This window comes from Alligator mississippiensis, chromosome 2 (genome assembly GCF_030867095.1).
Source record: "Alligator mississippiensis isolate rAllMis1 chromosome 2, rAllMis1, whole genome shotgun sequence".
Classification (NCBI taxonomy): Eukaryota; Metazoa; Chordata; order Crocodylia; family Alligatoridae; genus Alligator; species Alligator mississippiensis.
The window spans coordinates 243,912,878-243,936,539 of record NC_081825.1 but is presented as its reverse complement, the minus strand read 5'-3'; the positions used below and the strand labels follow the sequence as shown (position 1 = coordinate 243,936,539).

Here is a 23,662-nt window from a genome sequence, read left to right as displayed (position 1 = left end):
CATGCCATAGCAAAATTGGGATTACCTTTCATAGTTAGTAGGGTTGGAAGGGACCTGAGCAGATCATCAAGTCCAACCCCCTGCCATGGCAGGAAAAAGTACTGGAGTCAAACGACCCCGGCAAGATGTTCATCCAGCCTCCTCTTAAAGACCCCCAGGGTAGGAGCCAGCACCACTTCTCTTGGAAGTTTTATCACTGTGTCATTTCATTTTGCCCAGCCAATTTTGTAGTTAAAATGTTGCAAGCCAATGTTTGTACCAGGAAAGTTGCACTAATGGACATACAGTAAACAGAGAGATATTCAATACATGCAGATGTTACACTTAGATGTTGATCTTACTACAGTTAATTTGATCTAAGTGTTGGTCTGTACATATGTTTGGGGAGGTTAGATTGGGCAAAAAATAGCCAACCCAATCTACCTTAGTTCATCTAACTAAGCCTGATCTAACAAACATCTGTATACATTTGGATCACAGTCCCATAGCTGGGAAGGCCTAGCTGCTTGCTCCAGCCCAGGGACTACATTTTTTTCTGCATCCATCCCACCTTAACCAGGCTATGTTTAGTTCCCTGATCTCCACCCCCTGAGGGATAACCTCCCCCACGGACCCACCAAAACCCACTCTTCAGGATTCACCAACCCCCTGATCCTGCCAGCCCCCCCAACTGTCAAATACCCCTTGAGTCAGCTAATCCACCCCTAATTCTTCCTGCCTCTCCTCCCACCACATCTGACTTGGATCTGGTTTCCAGCCTGGCTCCCAGCATCAGCAAATGTCTGCATAAAGTAAGCCACATAATCATAGATCAGATCCTGGGAATGTCTCCATGGACTAGTTAATAGAGATAAGATGTTTGTTAGACATGCTAGGATATCATGCTGATGTAGCACACTTGAATGTAATTTTAACCATCATGAAGTCTGACATAACATATGTCAGCAAATCAACCCAACTTAGGTTTAGCTTTCCCCCTAGCTAAAATGACTTGGGATTTAATGATGTTGCTGCTGTTCTTGTCTGTTTGTTTTTTAGATAGTTTTTTGCTGCTCTTTTTACCAAACCAAACAGAAAACAGTATTCAGACAAACAATAGTAGTAGCTCTGAGGTGAGCTTGCATCTCCTCAGCCTTGCAATTATCACAGCTTTTAAATAGCCAGAATTACAAAAATGCAAACAAGAAAAGGCCTTTTTCCCTCCCTCCACACTTTTTTCTGATTTTGGTTTGGTTCCAAAAAACAAAGTTTCTTTAAGGGTATTCAATTGTATAAATATCACAGCAAGTTCAAAAAACTAGATTCTGACACAGAAATGCACAAATGCAAATATATATATATATATGTTTTTAAATAAATCACTTCAGTTATCTGTTTTAACTGAATGGAATATGACTACATCAAATTGCAACCTCCACTTCATATAGTATGTAGAAGACACATTTATTGAATGGGAATTCAGATAGCCATCTTTCCAGGAGAGGTGTGTAATGCCTCATTGAAGGGTTATCATTGGAAAGTTATCCCAAAATAATCTGGAGCTATTAGCTTTTGATTGTATCTCAGCTTCTGGCTCAACCTCATAGGATAAAAGGCTTTCCTTAAGGGAGCACCAGCACTGGTGGATTAGCAGTTTTTCATGTTGGGCAAGGGCAATAGGAGATAAGTTATATTTTAGGAAGGGGTGGCTCTCTAAGCAACAGGCAAGTAGAGTGTGAAGACTATCATCATATAGAAACAGAAGTGGCTGGAGAGAAAAAGGCAAAAAGAATTTTGCCTAACCTAAACCACACAAAAACCTTGGACTCAAAGGGTGGGTGAGAAGAGTCTATGGGAGAATACAATGCAGAACTTTTGCTGGCCTGTAGTGATATGTAACTCTCCATTGCTTTCAAAGATAAAGTGGCTCTTGTTAAAACAATTCCTTTGCTAAGTGTGTGCTCCTTGCTTTCTGTCTATATTGTCCTCAAAGAGGTGAAAAAGGAAGTCCAGAGTGACCACAGCTAAGTGAAACTCTGGGGAGCACATATAAATGACTGTGAGGTCGGGTTCATTAAGCCTAAAATGGGCACCATTTTTAGACTCTAGGGAAGCTGGATTGCAAAGTCCCTGTAACAGGCTGCAGGCGGTAAGAAAGTGATTTCAGGTCTGTCTAGAAGGTGTGGGTCAGCTGAGGGGATAATTGGCCAAGAGGAAGTTAAAATTTCCCAGGGAAGAGAACTAGGAGAGAGAGAGAGAGAGAGAGAGAGAGGGAAAGCTGTATAGCTAGAGGCTGCAGCATCAAGCCAGGATACTCTCTCCTGGTCTGGGAAAGATCACGGTGTCTGAGTTAACCCTTTATTGTTTATGAATTGGTTTGATTGCTGATTGATGGTTCATAGTTTCATAGTTGGTAGGGTCAGAAGGGACCTGAGCAGATCATCAAGTCCGACCCCCTGTCATGGCAGGAAAGAGTACTGGGGTCAAACGAGCCCGGCAAGGTGTTCATCTACCCTCCTCTTAAAGACCCCCAGGGTAGGAGCCAGCACCACTTCTCTTGGAAGTTGGTTCCAGATCCTAGCCGCCCTGACTGTAAAGTAGCACCTCCTGATGTCTAGTCTGAATCTACCCTCTGCTAGCTTGTGACCATTATTTCTAGTCACTCCTGGTAGTGCTCGGGGGAACAGGGACTCCCCCAATGCCTGCTGGTCCCCTCTGACTAGTTTGTAACAGGCCACTAGATCCCCCCTCAGCCTTCTCTTGTGGAGGCTAAACAGGTTCAGGTCCCTTAGCCTCTCCTCGTAGGGCCTGCCCTGCTGCCCCCTGATCATGCGAGTGACCCTCCTCTGAACCCTCTCCATGTTGTCCACATCCCTCCTGAAGTGTCCACATCCCAGAAGTGGGCGCAGTACTCCAACTGCTGCCTGACCAGTTTACCCAGGGAAATAAAGACTGTGTTATATGAACTGACAACCTGCTACAGTCTTTAAAAAGGGACCAGACAAGAGCCCTGAACCTGGGAGTACACCCAAAAGACCCAGAATTAAACCAGTTCCATTGGTCTTTCCAGTTCCAGTTGTCTTAGAAATGTGTGTATTCAAACTATATGGTATCAAGACAAGTTGTGACATATGTATTGCATACATATAATAGTTTATTGCTAGGCCATTTTATAAAGTGTACGTAAAGTATAGGGAAAAAGGAAGTATTATAAGTATATCTAAAAAGATTTAATTTCATCAAGTTTGAGTTGGTTATTATGACTGTTGATTTTTCTCACTAAAAACACTGATGTTGTATTGCAGTTAGAGACAATTTCTAGCTTCTTACCAAAATAGAGGAGACACTCAAATGTGGGAATTTTACATCTCAAGTGTATCTGGCAAGCCTCTGACCCACTCTCCAGAGCAGTCAACAATATAACACTTTTACAAATGTCCACCAGTAATAAAAAGCAGTAAAAGAACAGTGTGGAGATATCCCCTTGTATCATGGTGTGAGACACCTGAGGCTAACTATAACTAATATAGCAGAATATAAACTTTCAGGGTGTCAGGTCTAGTCATTTGAGGATCTACATCCCTAGTAAGTGCTTAACTTTTATCTACCTCTTCTTCGATTGAGCATCTAAGACATGAAGAGGTAAAAGGATGCCTGCTCGAGCAATCAGGGTGTGTCCTCTCAGCCTGAAGAAGACATGTATCTCTAAATAACCTATGTACTGTTCCTTTTGGCACCTATCAGCTCAAGTGTCCAGTAGCGCATGCCCCTCCTGTGGGCACATCTACACGTGCTTATTAATGTGACACAATAAACTCATACCAGAGTTTATTGTTCCCTGGCACTACATTTACACGTGCGTCTGAGACTACAGCATGTTGAGCCAGGTTGGAGCAGTCCCAGCTAGCCGGGGGTCAACCTGCCAGCCTGGGGCTGCTCTGGCCTGGCTCAACATACTGTAGAGGGACTGGCTGGGGCACAAAGGCTCTCCAGTGTAGGGCTAGCCAACAGGCAGCCCCTGCACTGAAGTATCACGCCCCAACCAGCAACATCAGCATCTACACGTGTTGCTGTGCAGTAAACAGCTTTGCCAAAAGATAATATTTGTATTTACAAGTAATAACCTGGTGTAGGATTTATTAGTTTCCTGCAACCTAATAGGGTTGCACATGTAGATCTGGAGACATTTGCTGCAGAGCTAATTAGGCAACTGCACAATTAACATCTTGTGTAGACATGCCCTGTATGTTCAAAATGGAGGAGGGTTCTCTGTAGGGAGAGCCCCTCAAAGCAGACATCATCCATCAGGGTCTAACAGCAAAAGAAAGCTAGGGAAGACTTGCCCCAGCACGAGGATTGGTTCTGCTGACTATTGCTATTCAATACTGAAGCTGGCTCTACTTTAACACAGGTACCAATACAATTTCAAACTAGCCTCCACACTTTTACTTCAGGTACCAACATGGAAGGACCAAGGAGAGATTGAACATGACTGCAAACATAAACAGATACCAACCCATTAAAATACACATCCCTCTTTCAAGCCTAGGGTACCTATATTCTTTGCCAAGGGAATGGTGCTAAGTAAAGCATGGTGCTGAGTAAAGCAGTACTTCATGTACTGTCCCTTCTGAAGCATAGCAACCCAAGTGCCAGCAACAGATCCCCCTCCTGCGTATTCAGAAAGTGCAGGAGATAAGGCTCTCTGGTAGCATCACTACCAGAGTACCAACAGGAACTGGGAACTGGCAAATACTGATATAAGAACAGTTACTTTTCCTATAGTAAATGATTTTTTTCATGATGTTGTAATCAGTATGGATCCCATAACTCTCCCTGTATCCCAGTTTTTTGAGTTCTACAGATACCCCACACTACAATTTATGAGGGAACTGAGTAATAATGTATTTGCATTTGACAGTGCTCTGTTGCACCTCTCAGTTGACATAAATAGGGCTGCAGGAAGTAGGGTTTTTGCTGCAGATTTTCTTAGCAGTTATAGTCAGAGAAAACAGCCAAATTTTTCACAGGGCAGTGAGGAGAAAATGGTTGCCAAGGGAGATGGACAGGAAATGGTTTTCTCATCTGGGGAAATAAAGAAATTTAAAAAGCTGTTCATTCTTATCACAAAAAGGGACAGAAAGGTGAAATCTCAATTTATTTTATATTATTTTGGTATATTGGTAATCCAAAAAAATGTGTTTGCAGACATAAAATCTGTTGTATTGATAACTTTGAAATTTTTCATCTCGACTTTTGATAATTTTTTTAGTATAATTTAACTGTGTTTGTGTCAGTGTTTCTTTGGGGTATTTGTCTTTTATGCTTTGTGCTCTTTTCTACCTTTTCTAATATTGATTTGACTTTTTCCTTCCTTAGTATCCCATTTGTTTCAAATTCTGTGATCCCTTAATTTCAGAAGCAGTACATTTCACTCACTGAACTGTCTGGCCTCAGTTTGCTCATTAATGAATGGTTATTTACAGAAGCTCTCAAAAGAAAGAAAGGGGGGAAAAAAAGAAAAAAAATTAAGCTGTCAAGATTTACCACTGATACTCTTGAAGATGCACCCACTGCATATTTACAATAGGTATAAAGCAGCTGGCTCTTAAGGACTGACTTGTAAAAGAACAAAGTAGAAAATATTCTGACAAGCCCATCCTTTCAACCCTTAAAAACAAAAAGTTATGTGCTGTAACTTGAACATTTAAAATTCAAGTCACTGCTGTTAAGCTGAAGGTAACAATCACTGTGTTGTAGGGATGTAGGGCATACATTTTAACTGTATTGGGTCTTCCTCCATTAGATACAAAGCTCCTTAGGGCAGAGACAGTTATCCTCTCTTTGTAGTGAGCATGGTGTTGGTAAATAATAGAAAATAGTACCTTTTATTTTGTAAATCTTTGGAGAGGAAAACATATAACCATTTAACTTTCTTTCTAGGAATTCATGGTAGGAAAGTCACCTCTGAAATTTCCTTCTATTTCTACTTAGTTGTTATAGGGTATTCCTTCTGCTTGCATATCTTGACTTACTTAACTTTGGAACTTAGATGTTTATATGGCCTTGATCACTACAGTATCTGGGAACTTTAGTCTTTAATAGCATTTATCTTCACAACAAGCCTGTGATGTAAGGGAGTACTATTATCTCCATTTTATAGGTGGGGAACCAAAGCATAGATAGACCAACCAACCCACAAGGCCATGCAGAAGGCCCACAATAGAGTATGAAACCAAACCTGGGGGTCTCAGTTCTCTACCTATCAATTCAACAATTAGGTCATTATATATGCTTATCATAGGGAGTGATATGACTTGAACACATGCTCTGGACATGTTTACATCATGTTGGTAGCGTACCCAGGCTGGGTCATGTCTGAGCACATCTCACTCACCCATGCCTGGTCACATGCTCCAAACCAAGAAATATGCTAGTGAAGATATCCCAGGACATTCTCCTGCTCTCTGTCTCCATCTCCATCTCACCTGAGTTCTCACTAGAGAACAGCCAGACACATCCATTGGGGTCTGCTTTAGTCAAAGCTTTTAAAAGAGCCTAAGCAGTATATGCACTGAGCAAGATTGTCTTAATCCATACTTTAGCGAGTCCTACAGAAGTGTGCAAGCAGAAGTTGTTGATCAGTGTGTGCCAGGGGCCATTCCAGCCAGGGCATGCATGCAGACATGCCTTCTGAACCCACCAACAGAAAGACCACACTGCATATAACACAAACATAAAGAAATACTGATTTATTCTTCTCCCACCCTTCTAAGTAGTGGTAGTAGAGGAAGGCAAGTAGTAGTTTAATATTGAATATGTTCATTTCATAAGGGCCACATTCAGCTATGGCTTTTTTTCAGGGGCATATACTACTCTCTGAATTACCTTAAGAGGAGGAGGTGGTTAGTCCTCTGATGTTTATGATTGCCTTACCAAAAATAACAGTGCAAATGCTGACACATTTTATGCTGCTTAGAGCTCATAAATCACTCTTCTACAGGACATAAATTTGATATTTAGTCTTTATAGCTTTCTTTAAATCCACATTTTAAAAATTTTCATAGAAAAAAACCCCAACTTTTTGGAACGTGGTTTTTCAAAATTATCTTCCTTTCTCCCTATCGTTTCGTTACCTTAGGGAGGATTTCAGTAATTCAAACCCATTTCTTAAAATTAACTTCTTAAAATTTCAAAAGAATTATGAATAAAGGTACCTATTTTTTATTTATACCATTTTTGTATGCCCAGTTTGAGATGAACATTCTAATATACTGGATAACTGCACAGGAATGTGAAAGTGTTTACACTTAAAACTTTCCAGTTTCCTTAGTTTATAGATAATGATACTACTTCTTCTTTTTTTCTCTATTCTGTATAATATAAACCTAAATTTCAAAGACTTACCCATGTGCCTATTAAGGTCAATAAAGCTGCTCATAGTGGGTAACATTAAGCACATATATACAAGTCTTTACTGAAATGGCCTGAAGCATTTGAAATTGAAAAAGTGACCACTCTAATTTTGTATTTTCATGCATATATTGAAAATTGTAAGTATATACTTTTTACTGTGTTTAATAATTGTGATATTTTAAATGAAGTGTATTCCTTAAATAATTTCTTTAGCTTATTTTAGATTTACCTAAATTTAAAGGTATATTGCAAATGCTGTCATACTGGTATGTAATATGCTGAAGCATAATTTCTTTAGATAGCTCTTCCTAGGTCTCTGCGCTCCCGCTGTCTCCCCTGGCTTCTGCTTCCTGCCTCTTCCCCTAGGAGGTGGAGACACCTGCATGCAGTGCAGCAAGGGGCAGCCTACCACACAATGAAAGTGCCCATATGGCACCACACGGCGATGCTGTGCAGTGCAGCTGGGTTGCATGGGGGGGGGCCCATTGTGCACCCCAGGGGAATGCAGTCCCTGGCCACTCAGAAATTGAACAGCCATGAGGTAGACCATTCATTATTTGTAGTTTGGAAATATGTTGTTACATTCTACAGCCACTTATTCCTTTTGTGGTAGTTAATCTTTATAAACATTTTTCTACACTTATCAATACTTCCTAGCATTAATAAGTTCTTGTGTCATGCTTCTATCATCTCATATGGCTCTTCAGCCCTATAAGGCCAAAGGTTAATCCTTCTGAATTTTTACTAACAGCATACAGTAAACTTTGAAAATAATACCCCCATACCAAAGTGTCAGATAAACCCGCTGGGTTACTGCTTCATGCTTATCCAAACTTAGTCAACAGCTGTGTTCACTGGTAGATGTCCATCTTTCATTGAAAGCTTTCTGGAAGGAGTCAAATTACTATAACCCAGGACACTTAGAAAGAAAAAACCTTTGTTTATACTACTCAAGCCACCTGTTAATGCCTCTGGAGTATTTACAGAGATAGTTAAGATGCAATGTAATATAAGATTTTATTGCAATAATTATTCAAGCTTTATAAATTCTGTTTAATCATTCAGATGCATAACTTTATTTTTAAATTTTCCCCTATAATTTTAATTGCCTTTTAAAGTAACTTGTTTATGTTTGTGTTCAGCCCTTTGTATTTCTGATTGTCTTGTTGCAGACATAATCCTTAAAAATAATAAAACATTGAACTTAACAGATAGTTATTTAATACTAAACATTTTGATCAGCCAGTTAGAGTTGCCAATGGTTTATTCACAGACTTAGAACAACCCTGATGTTATATTCTTAAAAATTAGCTTGTTGATATGGTAGCAATTCCTTCAATTGAGCATTATATTCATGAAGTTAATGGCAGACCTGAAAACTTTAATATAAAAAAGACAATTTATGTCTCTTGTGTAGATGAAGCATGTGTTAGGTACCTACAATCAAAAAGTAGTAGTTGTGGGGGTTTGGTGATGCAGCACTCTGATACTTTATTGAGTAAAGTATTTGGGGAGGGGTTTCTTGCAAATGTGCTTAAAGGTTTTTAATTTTGTGTCCTTATTGCAAAATCAGGAGAAGGAAGAAAAACAGATTCTGGCTTCAAGCGCTGTTGCTTGAAAGATTGTGGAGGGGATTAAGGTGGGGATTTGGAAATCCTTTCCACTGTCAGATTGGAGGGGAGAAAGGAAGACACTCAAGAATTTGTTGGACCCTTTCCCCCCCACCCACTGTGGAAAGTGACTGTGTGATGTAGGGTGGGGTTATCCTCTTTAAATCCTTCTGGGGAGGGCAGGGGTTCTTTTTAACCATTCTTGTGGGAGCCTGACTGCTATTACAAGGCAAGAGCTCCACCTCCCTGCAAAAATACTGTTTAGCAGTAAGAGAACAAAATCAGCTGTTTGTTTATTCAGATTCACATTTCTAACACAAAGACTGAAGTAGTAGCTTTTTTCCATAGAGTGAATAGATGCAAGTACACTCCTAGAGCTGTGTGTGGGCACAATGATGGCAGCGTGTTGTCGGCAAGAAGCAGCAGGGGCTGGAATGTGTCAACAACAAACTCCTGTGCTCTGCAAAAGAATCAGCTTTCTGGAGACTTAACCATGAAATTTGACAGCCATTTCCCTGTAGATGCTTTGCAGGTGTTACTAGTAACTTAATACAGGGAAATGACTTTTTAAAATGTTTTTCAAGCTGACAGTATCCCTTTAAATCATATTAGTCACTGGTGTTGTAGTTAAGGGGTGTCATGCTGAAAATGAGATGTGATTTTCAGGCAGCCATGGTTACTGACTTCTTTGCTCACACTATTGGTATAAACAAGTTAGGCGTTGCTAGCAAAGGCATCTAAATTAACCTACTCTCACCCTGATTTAAAAATTTATAATGCTCCCCACCAAATTGTGATGTATTTTTTCATCAGCTCTTACATGCTATACTGTTTCTTTAAATCTTGTAACTTTATGTACCTCCCCAGGTACTCCATTTGCTTTTTGTCTGGGTTCCTCTTCAGAACAATAAAGTCACCAGTAACGATGGTTGTGCTGTGGTCTCTCCCTGGACTAGTCTAATCCCAATCAGTGTGGAGTCACAAAGCTGTAAGGGCCTTGCTACACCACATAGTACTCTGAGCTGCAAAAATGTTGATCCATGTTAGTTCTAGTTTGGAACCATTACACCTTTCGTCTAGAAGCCTTCTCTAACTGTCCCCCACCTTCATAGCTGTGACATGCCACTAGAGGCCTGGTGAGCGGGGAGGTCCTGTCCAACCCTACCTCTCTATGATTCTCTATGCTTCTAAGGCCAAGGCTGCGAAGTCAGGTGCCTAGCTCCTGTGGGATAGCAGAGGGAGGCTGAGGCTGTGCTTGCTGCAGGGTGGATTGGAGCTAATGGAGGTAAAAGCCAGAACAACTTCCATGAAACCAAATTAGCAGCTGTCCCCTGGCACCATTTCCATGGGGCTAAGTCTTGGCACCCAGCTTCTTTAGGGGGGGCAAGCACTCCCAGGCCTGAGCTGCTCCCAGCTCCCCTTGAGGGTGACTGTCCCCACAATCTGGATCTGGAGCTGGTCTGTGCTTTACTGGCTGCTGACTGCACCCACTCCAGTGCAGAGAGAGGAAGGAGGGAGCATTGCAGAGACAGCAGAGCTGGTCAAGTTGCACAAACTCCCCCCAAGCTGGCTGGAAGCAGACATCCACACAGGCAGCAGCAGAGCCCCGTGCCTACAGCCTTGATCCACCTGCAGCCACCCTACCTCAGAGCAGCAGCTTCCTCAGCCGCAGGCTGCCCCTCGCCCCAGAGCAGCCACCTCCAGCTCTCGCTGAGCTGTGTGTGCATCAGCTGCATGGAGCAGGGCACTGCTGAAGCCATGGAGCTGGAGCTCAGGGCTTACCAGAGCCCAGACAAGTCTGGGGGCTCACTGGGGCTGGCCATTCTCTCCTCCATTCTCCAGGGCTTGATGCCCACCCAGGCAGACTCTGTACTGTTGAGAAAAGCTTGCCTGGCCTGCAGTTCCTGGACTAGGAGCCTGGAGACTGGAGGGAATAGAAAAGCTGTGGATCCAGTCCCTGGGCTGCTCCATTAAGCAGCTGGGAGTGTGAAAGCCCAGCAGGAGGGTGGGAGAAGGGCCACTGCATCTTGGGATACTGGAGAACTTCAACTTGAGTGGCACAGCTGTGGGGAGTAGGGATCTCCATAAATCATTCAGGAAGTGCCCCTTGCAGTGGCTCCTATAATATTTTTCATTTTGCCATTTCCTGCTCTCCTCCCCAACCCCAGTTGGCCAAGGTGCCCCACTGGTCAGGCTGTTGGCTGCTGATCACCTGAGAAGCAAAAACCATGGTTTTAAATATACCACAGTTTTTGCCTCCCTGCCAGTCAGCAGCAAGGCCACTGGGGCCCTTCTGCCAATCAGCAGTGGGGTGGAAAAAAATGTGGTATATTTAAAACTGGCTTTTGCATCCCAAGTGATCAGCAGCAAATGGCCCAGCTGGCAGGACCCTTCAGCCAATCAGTGGGGGTTGGGGAGACAAGCAGTGAAATGAAAAACATTAGAGGAGACCCATGGGGGGCACTTCCTGCATGATCTACAGAGATCCCTAGTGGGGAGTGGCCACGCCTTAATGAAATAGGAACTGGGGTGTGCGGATCAGAGATAATCCTGCCCTGGAGTGGCATAACTTTGAGCCACATAACAAATACTTTAAGCCACTTGAAGGTATTAATGGGCAGACAATCCAGGAATTAACAGCGGCAGGAAGCTGCCCAAAATTACCGTATAACAAAGCCCTAACACAACGCAAGCAGTTTGTGAGCAGCAAGCTCTGTTTTGTTAGTATCATCATTTTTCACCTTTCTTTAAACAAGTAAATTCCATAAATTTACTTCATTCAGAAAGCCTGTTAGTCTTTTTAAATCACACAAACACATGTGCACATAGATATATTTACACACAAGCTTAAACCAAAACGCAACAAGAGATAAGAGGAATTACTCTTCTTTTCTTCATGTTTTCCAAATATATATCACAATGGCTAAAACAAAACTGTTCCCTTGAGCTGGCTTACGGAAGAAAATATTTTGTTAATGTATGCAGTAGCCAATTATGTCTCTCTCTCTACTTGGAAGTAATAAAGAGTCTCTGCATGATTGTAGTAGATAGAAAAGCCAAAAAGGTCTGATGTTTTCTACCCTCCTCCTTCTGGCTCTTGTTTCATGAAGCAAAGAGCCTTCCTCATCTTTATCCTCACACTCAAGCTCTGTACTAGAGATTGTGGTCTGTTAGTGGTCTCTGGCTTCTGTTCTTAACCAAGAAGAGGAAGGCAAAAATGTTGTCTATGTATTATTTTCTACTAAAGTAATAGCATTCCTTTGACAGTGACACACAGGAAAGTATACAGCATTTCTTCCATTTTTCCAGACTTGGCTTGTAATAAGCACCATTTGACGTTGCCAGGACATCTAACCAAAACACAGATTATTTTAGTATTCCAAGAGAGGGATAATGTCACTTAGACCCCCTCTACATGTTACAGGTTAACTGGTAAATTGTGTAGTTGAGACCAGCTACACGTTCAAAGTAGCTACCACTCGATAAAGATCTCCAACTAGTTATAAAGTTAGACCTCAAAAATGTGTACTATATAGCTAGTTACTATCAAGCTTTCATTTGCACATGTAATAGGGTCTCCCCTGCAGCTGAGAGCCGCATTAGCTGATGGAGCTCCCAGACACAGGGGTGCACCATTCCCAGTGTGAAAGCCCCAGGCCCTGAAAACCGCCACCCATGATCCCCAAGTAGCCTAACCCTATGGAAACCCCAGAAATCCAGGACATCATCCAGGAAATCCTAGACAGTGCCCTGCTCCTCCCACCCCTGGCTTGCTTTCACAAATCAATGGGGGCAAGGGCCTGCATGCCAGACAGGTAGTGGTGCCTGCCTGCCTGCAAGGCACCCCGCGCTGCTTCGACTCCTGGCCAGACTGAGCCCTTCACCCCTGCATTTCTGGGATGCCCATTATAATTCCCAACAGCCAGCCAAGACAAGTCTCCGAAATCTAGGACTGTCCCAGCTAAAATGGGACATATGATCACTCTATCTCAAAGGCTCAGGGGTGCATGAAACCCCTGGGCCCACATGAGTCTCTGGGTCCCAGCTGCACTTCATGCACAGCCTCACCCAGAGCCCCATCAGCTGCAGTGTCTCTTTCCTGGCTGCATATTGTTCCCACAGCTGGAAGCCCTCTCAGCAAAAGGAACTCCCAGATGTAGGTGTCTGCTTCTTGCCATTGTAGGTGGAGTCCAGGATAAGGCACCCCTACACCAACAATAAGGTGTGATTGGATCTAATGCACAATCACACAGTTGCATCTCCTGCCATGCACGTGTGATATGGCAGGAGGTGTGACTGTGTGGATCATGCATTAGATCAAATTGCACCTTTACCTGCACTTGTAGAGGCAGCCTTACTAGCTTTACTTCATACCTGTTCTCTCTTCTTTTTATTGCCTACCATTTCACAGTGTCAACATAATAAAAACTTGTTCTTTGCAGAAGAAAGTATTAAATGGGCATTGTATACAAATACAGCATACAACTTTAAATTTTATTATGTTTGCACATAATTTACACCTTTTACATTAAGGAAAACTTTTCACAGGTTGCACCTTCTGTGGATTCTAGTTTAAAAATAAATAAAATAAATTGACCTCTACTCAATGACAAGATGACTTACTGTTTAAGTGTTATGTCATATTGATAATTGAGTAAATATAACAGTACAAAAATTTTAGAATCACATAAATTTAAACATAATTCTTACAAGCCTCACGTAAGCCTCCTAATGAGCTTCCACAGTGTATGTGTGGCTATGTGGGGAGAGAGAGCTTCATATCTGTCATGGCAAATGAAGGTCAAATCTTTTTTTCTTTTCCTGTCCTTTTTATAAAGCAGCAGCTATTTCCACTGTGTATTTCACTAAATAACTCTGGGGACACATGACTAAAACAGTGGATGGATAATCAAAAGTATACAGTAAAGCACTTTGAAACCTTGTTATTGCTTGGTTGTTGCATCTGGGATTTTAAGTCTAATGTTAGAACATAAAATGTAGGTTTGAGCATTACTCCTATTGGCACAGCATTACTGTGAGTGGTATTTTTTAATATGTGACTTTATCTCAATTCAGTAAAAATATTGTACATGAAGCACACAGCATTGAATTTGATAAGCTTAATGAAAGGAGCTCATCAGAGACAAGCAAAGCTGAAAAATCTAGTCCTCTCTGCTCTGTCAGTTGGGCTGGAAATCTCATTACAAAAGATTTTTCAAAATGGCCAATATATCAGGAGTTGGCCATCTCATATCTCATGAGTTTTTCAGTTCTGCATAAATGTTAATATTTATACTTGCGTTAGAGACAGGTGTCATAACAAGCTGTATGAAGACTTTCTTGGGCCATGAATATAAAATCCAATCATGCACCTAAGATGCTTGCTTACAGTAACCTCATAAACCATCTGCCAGAAGTGTTTTGGCAAGGAGGAGGACAACATTTTATTTATGATTGACAGACTGTTATAGCAGAAAGTACAACAAATAGGGAGCATCTACATGTGCCAATTTAAGGCGCATTAGGCAAATGTGCATTAAGCTTAGGCATGTGTAAAATCACATGTGGACACACCCAAAGAATAGTTTTGGATAATGGTGAAAGGATAGCCTGGAGGAAAGTTATTTAGTCAGATTCCTGAACTTTAAGTCATGAAACACATTTTGTTTAATATTTTATTTAATGACCTGCCACAGAAAGTAGAAGTGTGATAATGAAATTAAGTGTGTACTGCAAGAGAAGCTCTTGGTTTGTTTAGCCTAGCAGCACGCAAGCCAAGAAGGGAATGTGACTGCTAACTGTAAATACATCAGTGGGTACATGTCAGGGTGGGAGAAGAGCTATTTAAGCTAAAAGGCACAAGATCAAATGGGTATAAATTGACCATAAACAAATTTGGGGTGGAAATTACAAGGTTTCTACAGAAGAGTGAAATCCTGGAACAGCCTTCCATTATGAGTAGTGGAGGCAAGAAACCGAACTGTTTTTACGATTAAATTTGATACTTACATTTATGAAAAAAAGATATAATCTAGTAAGAAGCAGAGGACTGTGGGGGAAGGGAAGGGGAGTGGTAAACTTAAATAATCTTCCTGTTCTGTGTCATGTCGTGCTATGAGGTTGATTGTCCTAACCATCAGGTTAGAGAGTCATTCTTGCCCAGGGGATAAATGCATAAGTGATGTATATGCAAAGTCAAACAGCTCCAACAGGATGGACCGAAGAAACCCCTTCCACTGAATACCTGTATGGCCTGGTGATTAAGAATGTGCCCTGTCATATGGGAGACCTTTGTTCAACTCCCTGCTCTAAAATAGGAAGCGAGTGGATTTGAATTAGCATCTCTCACCTTTCACTTGATTACTTTTACCACCAAGTTACAAGCTATGGTATTTTGAGGCAGAGGTCTCTCTGTCCCTCCTGTCACTGCCAGCTGATGATTTTGCAGTGTCATATGCAAAATTTGATGACAATTTTAATTTAGTTCATAATGAACAGGTGTTCATATTAGAATTATATCCATTGCAATTAACACTAGGTTGTTAATATCAGCAGGGAAACACAGAATAAATTGGCTTGGAGTTTAAATTTAATGTGTTACTGGTAAGGGTAATTCTTCTAGGTCAGACTGATATCACTGTGTGAGGAAATTTGCATTGCTGCGTATGTTGTATCAGTTCAATAACTAAGTAGAGGGCTTCACTCTTCAGTGTCATCAACTTGCCGTCTTACATGAGTGTTAAATGTTCTTAAAAATACTAAACATAAATTTGCAATACAGAAAATGTTTAAAAATACTTGTATATTTTGCTTGTATTCTCTTTGTATACTACAAATACCTCCTCATCTAGTGATTGTCATCTGAAGTTACAGACTAATAAATGCTCTTGTATGCTTCTTTAACTACAGTAGTTATTCATGTTTTTCATTTTTTGTTTAATATTTCAGCTACCTTGAAGCAGCTCATATCCCAAACTATGGTGCGTTGGGCTCAAGAAGACCAGATGCAAGACTCAGAATTAGTCCGGATTATGTACACCCTCCTTCGTAGACAGTATGACAGCATTGGTGAGCTGCTGCAAGCTCTGAGGAAGGCCTACACTATTAGTGCTGCTTCTGTGCAAGATACAATCAACTTACTAGCAGCACTAGGTCAGATTCGCTCCCTTCTAAGTGTCAGGATGGGAAAAGAAGAAGAATTGCTTATGATTAATGGATTAGGGTATGAAATTAATATTATTTTCTCTGTAAGTTTTGAGTAACCATTTGGTAATAGAATACAAAATCTTTCAATTATAGGTCGCTGTTTCTTGCCTTACTATCATTATTGTGCTGATATGAACTTATTCAGTGGCCTATGAAAAGTGAACTGATACTTCATTCCAGTTCCTCACAGATATGTGTTCATATCACAGATACTAATATAGCTGATTCCACTTGGTCCTTTGACTGCGTGGACCAAAGTTTCTCTGGACATGAAGATGCCTATTTTCTCATCTTAAAGAAATTCCCTTCTGATCATGAGTGATTCCAATAAAAGTATGCATGAGATGGTGTGATTAAACTTTCACTCATACCCACATTATATCATTTAAATCTCCTTTGGCATCAGTGCAGTGCCTTTCATGAAGTCTAAATACATTTATTTTCTTTAGTTTAATTGCAAAGTCATTGTTCAGGAAAGACTTTCTTCTGATGTTTGTAATAGCAAATTTCCAGCAGGGATTAGGTTGGAACCAGCAAAACCATCTCGGTAATGACCTATAATATTGGAACCCAGAAGGCTAGTTAGTATAAATAGCTTTGTAAGATAATGTTCTAAGAGTCTGTCCTGAAATATCCTCCCATGTAAACAGTTGATTCTTGTTTGTCTGCTGAGTAACAGGTTTAGGCAAATTTAATAAGGACATAACTGACTGCTATAGTCCTATCTGTGTGTGACTCCTATGTACATAGTTATAGAATTGTGTTGCATATTTGAAGAGAGAAATTTAAATTAAAATATTTCATATTAAAAAAAAAAATTAGTGAAGGGAAATATTTTTTAAAAGAAAAAAGGCCTCTATTCCCAGTCTTCTATGTTCCTCTGAAGCAGAATGTATTTTACTTTTCATCTTGAAATTCCAGAAAGATATGGTATGTCACTGCATATGCTATAGTACATGTAAATTGTGTCTTATAAACAAGCATAACTAACAGTGTCAGTGTCCTGGGCAGAGATGTTCTTGAGCTCTGGAGAACTGGAGGAGGTGCTGAGTACAAGAGAGCATGGGTGAGAAGGTCTGGTGCCCTACCCTAGTTATAGTATGCTTATAAGGACCCAAGAGAACCAATGCAAGGGGCATTTGAGAAGAAGTGGCAGAAGTACTACAGTACATGTTTTATATTCTTGAATGCTCTGATAATGTATTGATAATTTAAATGAAAATGTGATCTGTTAAAAATGTATGTTTGCTTTTTCTGTCAATTTAGAGATATAATGAACAACAAAGTGTTTTATCAACATCCTAACTTAATGAGAGTGCTGGGTATGCATGAGACAGTTATGGACGTAATGGTAAATGTGCTTGGAGGAGATAAATCTCAGGTAATTTCACAAGTATTTTATCATTAGCTTTATTTCTTTAACCTCTCAAAAACATATTAGGCAATCAGAAGCAATTTCAGATGAAAGCAGATGCAGTTCATGGGGTACATATTCTTGTTTAATTGGAATACTGTCAGACATCACTTGATAGTAAGAATTGAAATTAATTTCTAATGATTGTATAAGAATGACAAACATTATAGAAGATGTCTTGTATGTTAGGTATTATATGAAAATGGCTTTCTAATAGTTTTTTCATCTAACACAATCTTTAAATATTATACTTTAAGTGTTTTAGTAAAATTTTGTTTTTATGTAAAAGTTTTTGTGTATAAATAAATATGTAGCTACACATGGTGGAGGAATATATAGCCACACATTAAGGAATAAATGACAAGAAGCACAGTCAGGGTCTCTGGTAGAGGACCACAGTGCCAACATTAGAATTAGCTACCTAATCAGTAATTAAAACAATCTTAATTTTAGAAGTTTGAATTTCATTTAATTGTAGGCTTTTATTTGAGCCATGCTCTTATTACGATGCATATTTTCTTCTGTTTTCTTGTTGGCAGCATGCATTACATTAAAAACAATATACTGGTAGCTTGCAGGCATAAACATATAGGCACTGTGATTTAGGATTAGATCACTGCATTTAGAGTTAGGAGATCTAGGTTGCGTTCATTTGGCCTGCTGAATGACCTTGGACAAAGCACCTCACTTGCCTGTGCCTCAGTTTCCCCATCTGGAAAATGGGAAAAATGAAACCTCTTTTTTTTTTAAAGGACTTTGAAACCTTTTGACAAAAAAAGCACTATTTGGTTTCTATGGTTTCATTATTCCCTTGTCATTTTTATAATGTCATATTAATTGAATGTTATGGTAGTTATTATTTTGTCTCAAAATGTATGCTAATCAGACTTATAATATTGAATTCAATAGAGTCTGGGAATCAGATTCCCAGTCTAGTGATCACAGATGCCATAAGAAGGCAATTACTTACAAAAGATTTAATAATGTGGGCAACTTTATAGGTACTCAAAGTAGGATGAATGTTCAGCACTGAAGACATCTGAAAAGTGACTCTCTTTGTTAATATACTGTAGCATGCAATACTACATTTGTTACAGCAAGAAAAAGGAAATGATGAGTCTATGCATATTTATCATTAATACCATTTACCACTGCAGACTGGTCCTTTCCACCTTTATCGATACTTTCTGACTTCAAGTTTCAATAAGTTCATATTAATATTAACTCAATATTAAAACTTTCAGACTTTAATAATGAATCCCATCTGCTTTCCTGACATTATGAAGAAAGCAAAAAAAAAAAAGCCTCAAATCCTTCCTCATGCAAATTTGGCCTGAGGGGAAAAATTCCTTCCTGATCTACAAAGCAGGTGATTCATTAGAAAAGCATCTTGGAAATATAGGACTGCTATACAACACAGCTGCTATAACTTCCCACTCCTACTGGAAGCAAGAGGCACTTCAAAACGCTGTCTTATGTGTAAATAAATATGCAGTTAAGGGGCAGGTCAAAGGGCAGTCATTTAACCTGGCAGTTGATGTGGGCCCGAATGACGTAGCTTGGGTCAAAGGTGGGTTGGTGGGACCTTGGACCCTGCTGCCTGAGGAAAGTGCCTGCTGCCTAACTCTGCTGAAGCATCGTTTCTGCAACCCAGATCCAATGCCTCCGCCTGCTGGATCTACTCCACGGGCCATAGATTGCTGACCCCTGATCTAGCTCCATCCCCCTGACTCTAGGCAGTGGGCAGGTAGAAGATTGTTCCTGTCCTTTCACTTGTGTGCTCTCACATTCTTCTTCATTCCACTTGTCCCTGTTGTCCATTCAAGACCCTAAATGGCTGTTCAGTACAGTCAAGAGGTACTGATCTTGAAAACAGTACCATGGAATCATCAATTACTGTAAATAATCAGAACTAATCAAGTTATTCAATTGTAGATAAATTATGAATTTAGATTATTTTTCTGTTAGTAATTTTTCAGCAAACAAGTGGTGAGTTTTTACAAATTTCTCACTGATTTATAATTGCTGCATATTTGGAACAAAAGCTATCTGCAAAACCTTTTCTTCAAGCAACGTGCTAAATTTGTGCAAATAGTTGTGACACTTGTTTTTGTGAACATTATTGGATATAAAGTTTTGCTGCTTAAATTTCTGGGAAATAAACAACAAAAGTATGGGTCTTAAGTATGGCTATTCTAAGAACTGATTTTTTAGTTTGACTGCCAAACAAGAACTGAAAAAAAAATCAGCTTGGATCAAGTTGAATTTCATTTTTTAAATTTTTCTTACCACAAATAAGATAAAAAAATGTGTAGCTCATTACAAAATATTCCATTCAACCTTAGATGAAATGCTTTGTGGTGAGCATTTTGCGGGGGGACCCAAAAGAAAATAAATCCTAGATTCAGAAAATTGCCAGAAGGGGACATGCCCAGTTTTTCCCCATAGATTACAGGATAGATCACTCCCCCACTGTGTAGAAGGCCCATGTTCAATTTGTTCTGTGCTTGAGATGTACACCTACACAATGGGACACACACACTTAAACCACTAGTCTCTATCAGGCAGGGAGTAAATTTGAACTTGGTCTTCTGTCTTGCACATGAATGCTTTAATTCAGGGGTGGGAAATAATTTGGGGTGGAGGACCACTTAGCGAGTTTTAGTGAGTAGTTGAGGGCCAGACACGCGTGCACACAGACACACATGCATGCACACAGACACATGCATGCACACACACAAGCTCTCTGCAACTTTCCCTGCACCCTCTTCCCTGCCCCGAGTTCCCGGCACACGGCTAGGTCAGCCAGGAGCCATGCCAGCTGCTCCAGCTGCACTCACATAGCCCCAAGTGGCATGCAGGAACACAGTGTGGCACTGGCTCAGCCTGGCCCAGCCACATGCCAGGGACTTGGGTAGGGGGTGCAGGGAGAAGTGGGTCAGGAGCCTTGAGTTATCTGCACCCAGTAAGGCCAGTGCCACTCTGTGATCTTCCATTCTCCCTGCACCCCCTTCTCCTGCCCTGCACTCCCAACACATGGCCAGGGAAGGCCAATGCCTCACCGTGTTCCTGTGAGCTGCTTCAGGCCATGTGGATATAGCTGGGGTGGCTGGCATGGCTCTTGCCTGAGTCGGTCACATGCCGGGGACTTGGAGTCAGACAGAAGCAATGCCAGGTTCAGGCAGGAGTCGCTCCAGCTGCACCAACATAGAGTGAACCAAAACAGCATGCAGGAACACAGCACAGCACTGCATTAGCAATGCGCATGCCCCTACCACACCCCAGCCTGGCAGGACCCAGATAACCCATGGCTCCTGGCTCTCTTTCTCTGTACCCTCCTCCACTAGCAGGGAGAACCATTCCTGAGCTTTGACTCTCACCAGTGGCTTGGCTGTCTGGTCTGTGAATAGTCCCAGAGTTGGAGCTGTGCACAGATAGCCTGGCCAAGAGTTCAGTGTCCCTGGCCTTGGAGTGTACGCTGGGGGGTAGGGGGGGACAGACCAGGACAAAGAGAGGAGTGGTTGCCTGGCCACTGAGGCTGGAACTGCAGCGACTACAGCACTGGAAAGGGAGAAAAGTGAAAGTTACCAAAAGCCAGGGCAACTGCAGTCTGGATACAATTCTCCTTCAGAGGTGCAGCCGCAGGTTGGATAGAATATTTGACAGGCCAGATCTGGCCCACAGGCCATATTTTGCCCACTCCTACCTTAACTGCTAGGCTCTCATTCCCTCTTCTTGGAGTGGTCCAACTTTTTTATAAAATACTTAAGTCACTGAGACAGAGTAAGAGAATGAAAATTACTGTTGGTCCTGATGGTTAGGACACTTGCCTGGAAAACTGCAGTAACTGAGTTTCTCTCCCAGTTCTGGTGAATGTTCAGTGATTTATACAAAGTCGAACAGTATCAGCATGTATGGCATAGTGGTGAGTGAGAGAGGTGGGTTTAAATCACCTCTGCAGAGGTTTTCCACATCAAGAATGAATAGACAAATCCCTGAGCATTCTGGTGTTTTGAAGAGCGACGACATCTCGTTTTTGTGCATCTAGTTTCTGATTTTTCTTCCAACCAAAAGTATTAGGCAAATTTTGCATCAAATTCACCAATAATTTTGGAGATGCCAAGAACAATTTATTCTTAATTTACTTTTTGACAGAACTAAGTTGTCCAACTGTAATCTTTAGCAATAAAGAAATATGTTGCCAAGTTTTATTCATGAGTATTAATGTCTTAGATACTCAAAAGGTTATGTGCTACTTAGATCCCAATTTGTCGTGTGAAGTAAGTATTATACAATATTCAGAACTGTAGGGCAGATCTTCAGCTGATGTAAATGTTCTTAGCTCCAAATCAGTAACACCGGGGTGATTTACAGTAGTGGTGGATCTGCCCTTATGTGCTGAAATATATTAGAAGATGTTTTAACTGTTAGTAGGAAAGAGCAGACTACTGAAATTAAGCCATAACTTTACTGAGTCATCTCTTAGCAAAATACCACACTAAACTATTTTATTGTGTGATGAATACAGTTGTTTTCCTAGTTTAAAGGATGTGAAGATAAATTTATTAAGTAGAAATAGGAAAAAGAGCTCATGGTTTTGAGTATTAACTAATACTTGTCTAACAAGCTGGACAATCTCCCTAATTAGTGTGCAAAAAATTGAGATTTTCATGTAAATCTAATCTAGAATTACCATGTTTTTATTTCTATAAATCAGACTTTCTTCCAATAAAAAAATTACTTTTCCCAACTTTTAGGAAAGTGCATTTTATAATTTTTGGTTTTATTCATCTGTAACAAATGGCAATTTCTTACCTATAGATGCTGTTTCTAATTTCCACAGTTGCAAACCAATACAATATTGCCTTAATTAATATTTTTAAATCAATTTTTTCAATATGTATATTGCTTCTGAAGTGGTGGGACTATTTTTCATACCCAAGTATGACTTATTTCAAGGATAAGGATACCCTTATTCCATAATATTCCTCCAGAGTGAGAGGCTTAGACAGAGAGAAAATTGGAAAGCTGCTTGTGTAGAAAATTGGTGTTTTAAGCAAGCTCCATCATGATTGGTTTATGAATTCAGGTTCTAATAAATAAGTAAAGGAAAAATAGTTTTCTAATTTTTAAAATGCATTTAATTTTCATTTTAAAGCCAAAAAAAACCCCACCCACTCTTTGCATAGTGTTGCTGGTGCAGAATACCGCCTGCTGACTTACACCCCTAAAGTTGCTGTTACTGCAGTATGTGAATGAGAGAGACATATTACAAAAAAGGAAATCGTGTTAAAAGAAAATTGAAGTTTCAAAGTCATTAGGAAAAGCAGTTGCACCTTCTTACCCAGCCCCTTATACAACCCATACACCTTTAATAAGATAATTCTGCTTTTTTTTTTCACAGAACTTTTGCATGACTTAGTGCAAGGATACCCGTATGCTGGGAACCAGTCAGTTTTGTGTAGTTAGGGAAAGTTAATGTCAGGAGAAGCTTTGTCTCAGTTGCTGAGGACTTTAGGAGGTATGGAGTGAAGAAGGCAGCCAAATCACATCCTGGAAAATTGACTTTTGCTCCTACTTGTGTTTGGACCACAGAGCTGCTGGGCAGTATTAAACTAGTCAGTTTTAGCCAATCTACAGCAGGGTGCCTATACACGAGCACCAAGGTTGCTCCGATGCACCGTAATTACAGAGCATTATAGCTGGAGCATGATAATTACCGTGTTCTAGCAACCTCCAGCATCTTGTCTATTACTGTCCCCGCACTTAAAAATGGTGGTGGGGGTGCTTTATGTAAAGCGCCTTCAACAAGCTTTAGATAAAGTACCCTCACTGCCATTTTTAAGTGCAGGGACACTAATACATGACACACTAACACTTTGGGCACTTTAATTAGAGTGGCTCTTGAAGCAGCTCTTATTAAAGTGCTTCCCCACCCACCCCACAGTGACTATCTTTTTGCCCCTGCTTCCCATCTATAAAATGGGAATAGTGAAACCTCATCTCACAAGAATAATGTAAGTTAGTGTTTGTGGAA

General features: G+C 40.6%; 1 protein-coding gene across 1 annotated transcript in view; it reads left to right on the top strand.

Annotated features, from left to right (window-relative positions):
- The window catches only part of RYR3 (ryanodine receptor 3), a 557,273-nt gene that overhangs the window by 311,317 nt on the left and 222,294 nt on the right, over positions 1 to 23,662 (top strand). Inside the window, exons 39-40 of the mRNA XM_059723007.1 lie at positions 15,954 to 16,227; positions 17,478 to 17,592. Coding sequence (XP_059578990.1) covers positions 15,954 to 16,227; positions 17,478 to 17,592 — 389 coding nt within the window. The remainder of the gene's footprint in view (positions 1 to 15,953; positions 16,228 to 17,477; positions 17,593 to 23,662) is intronic.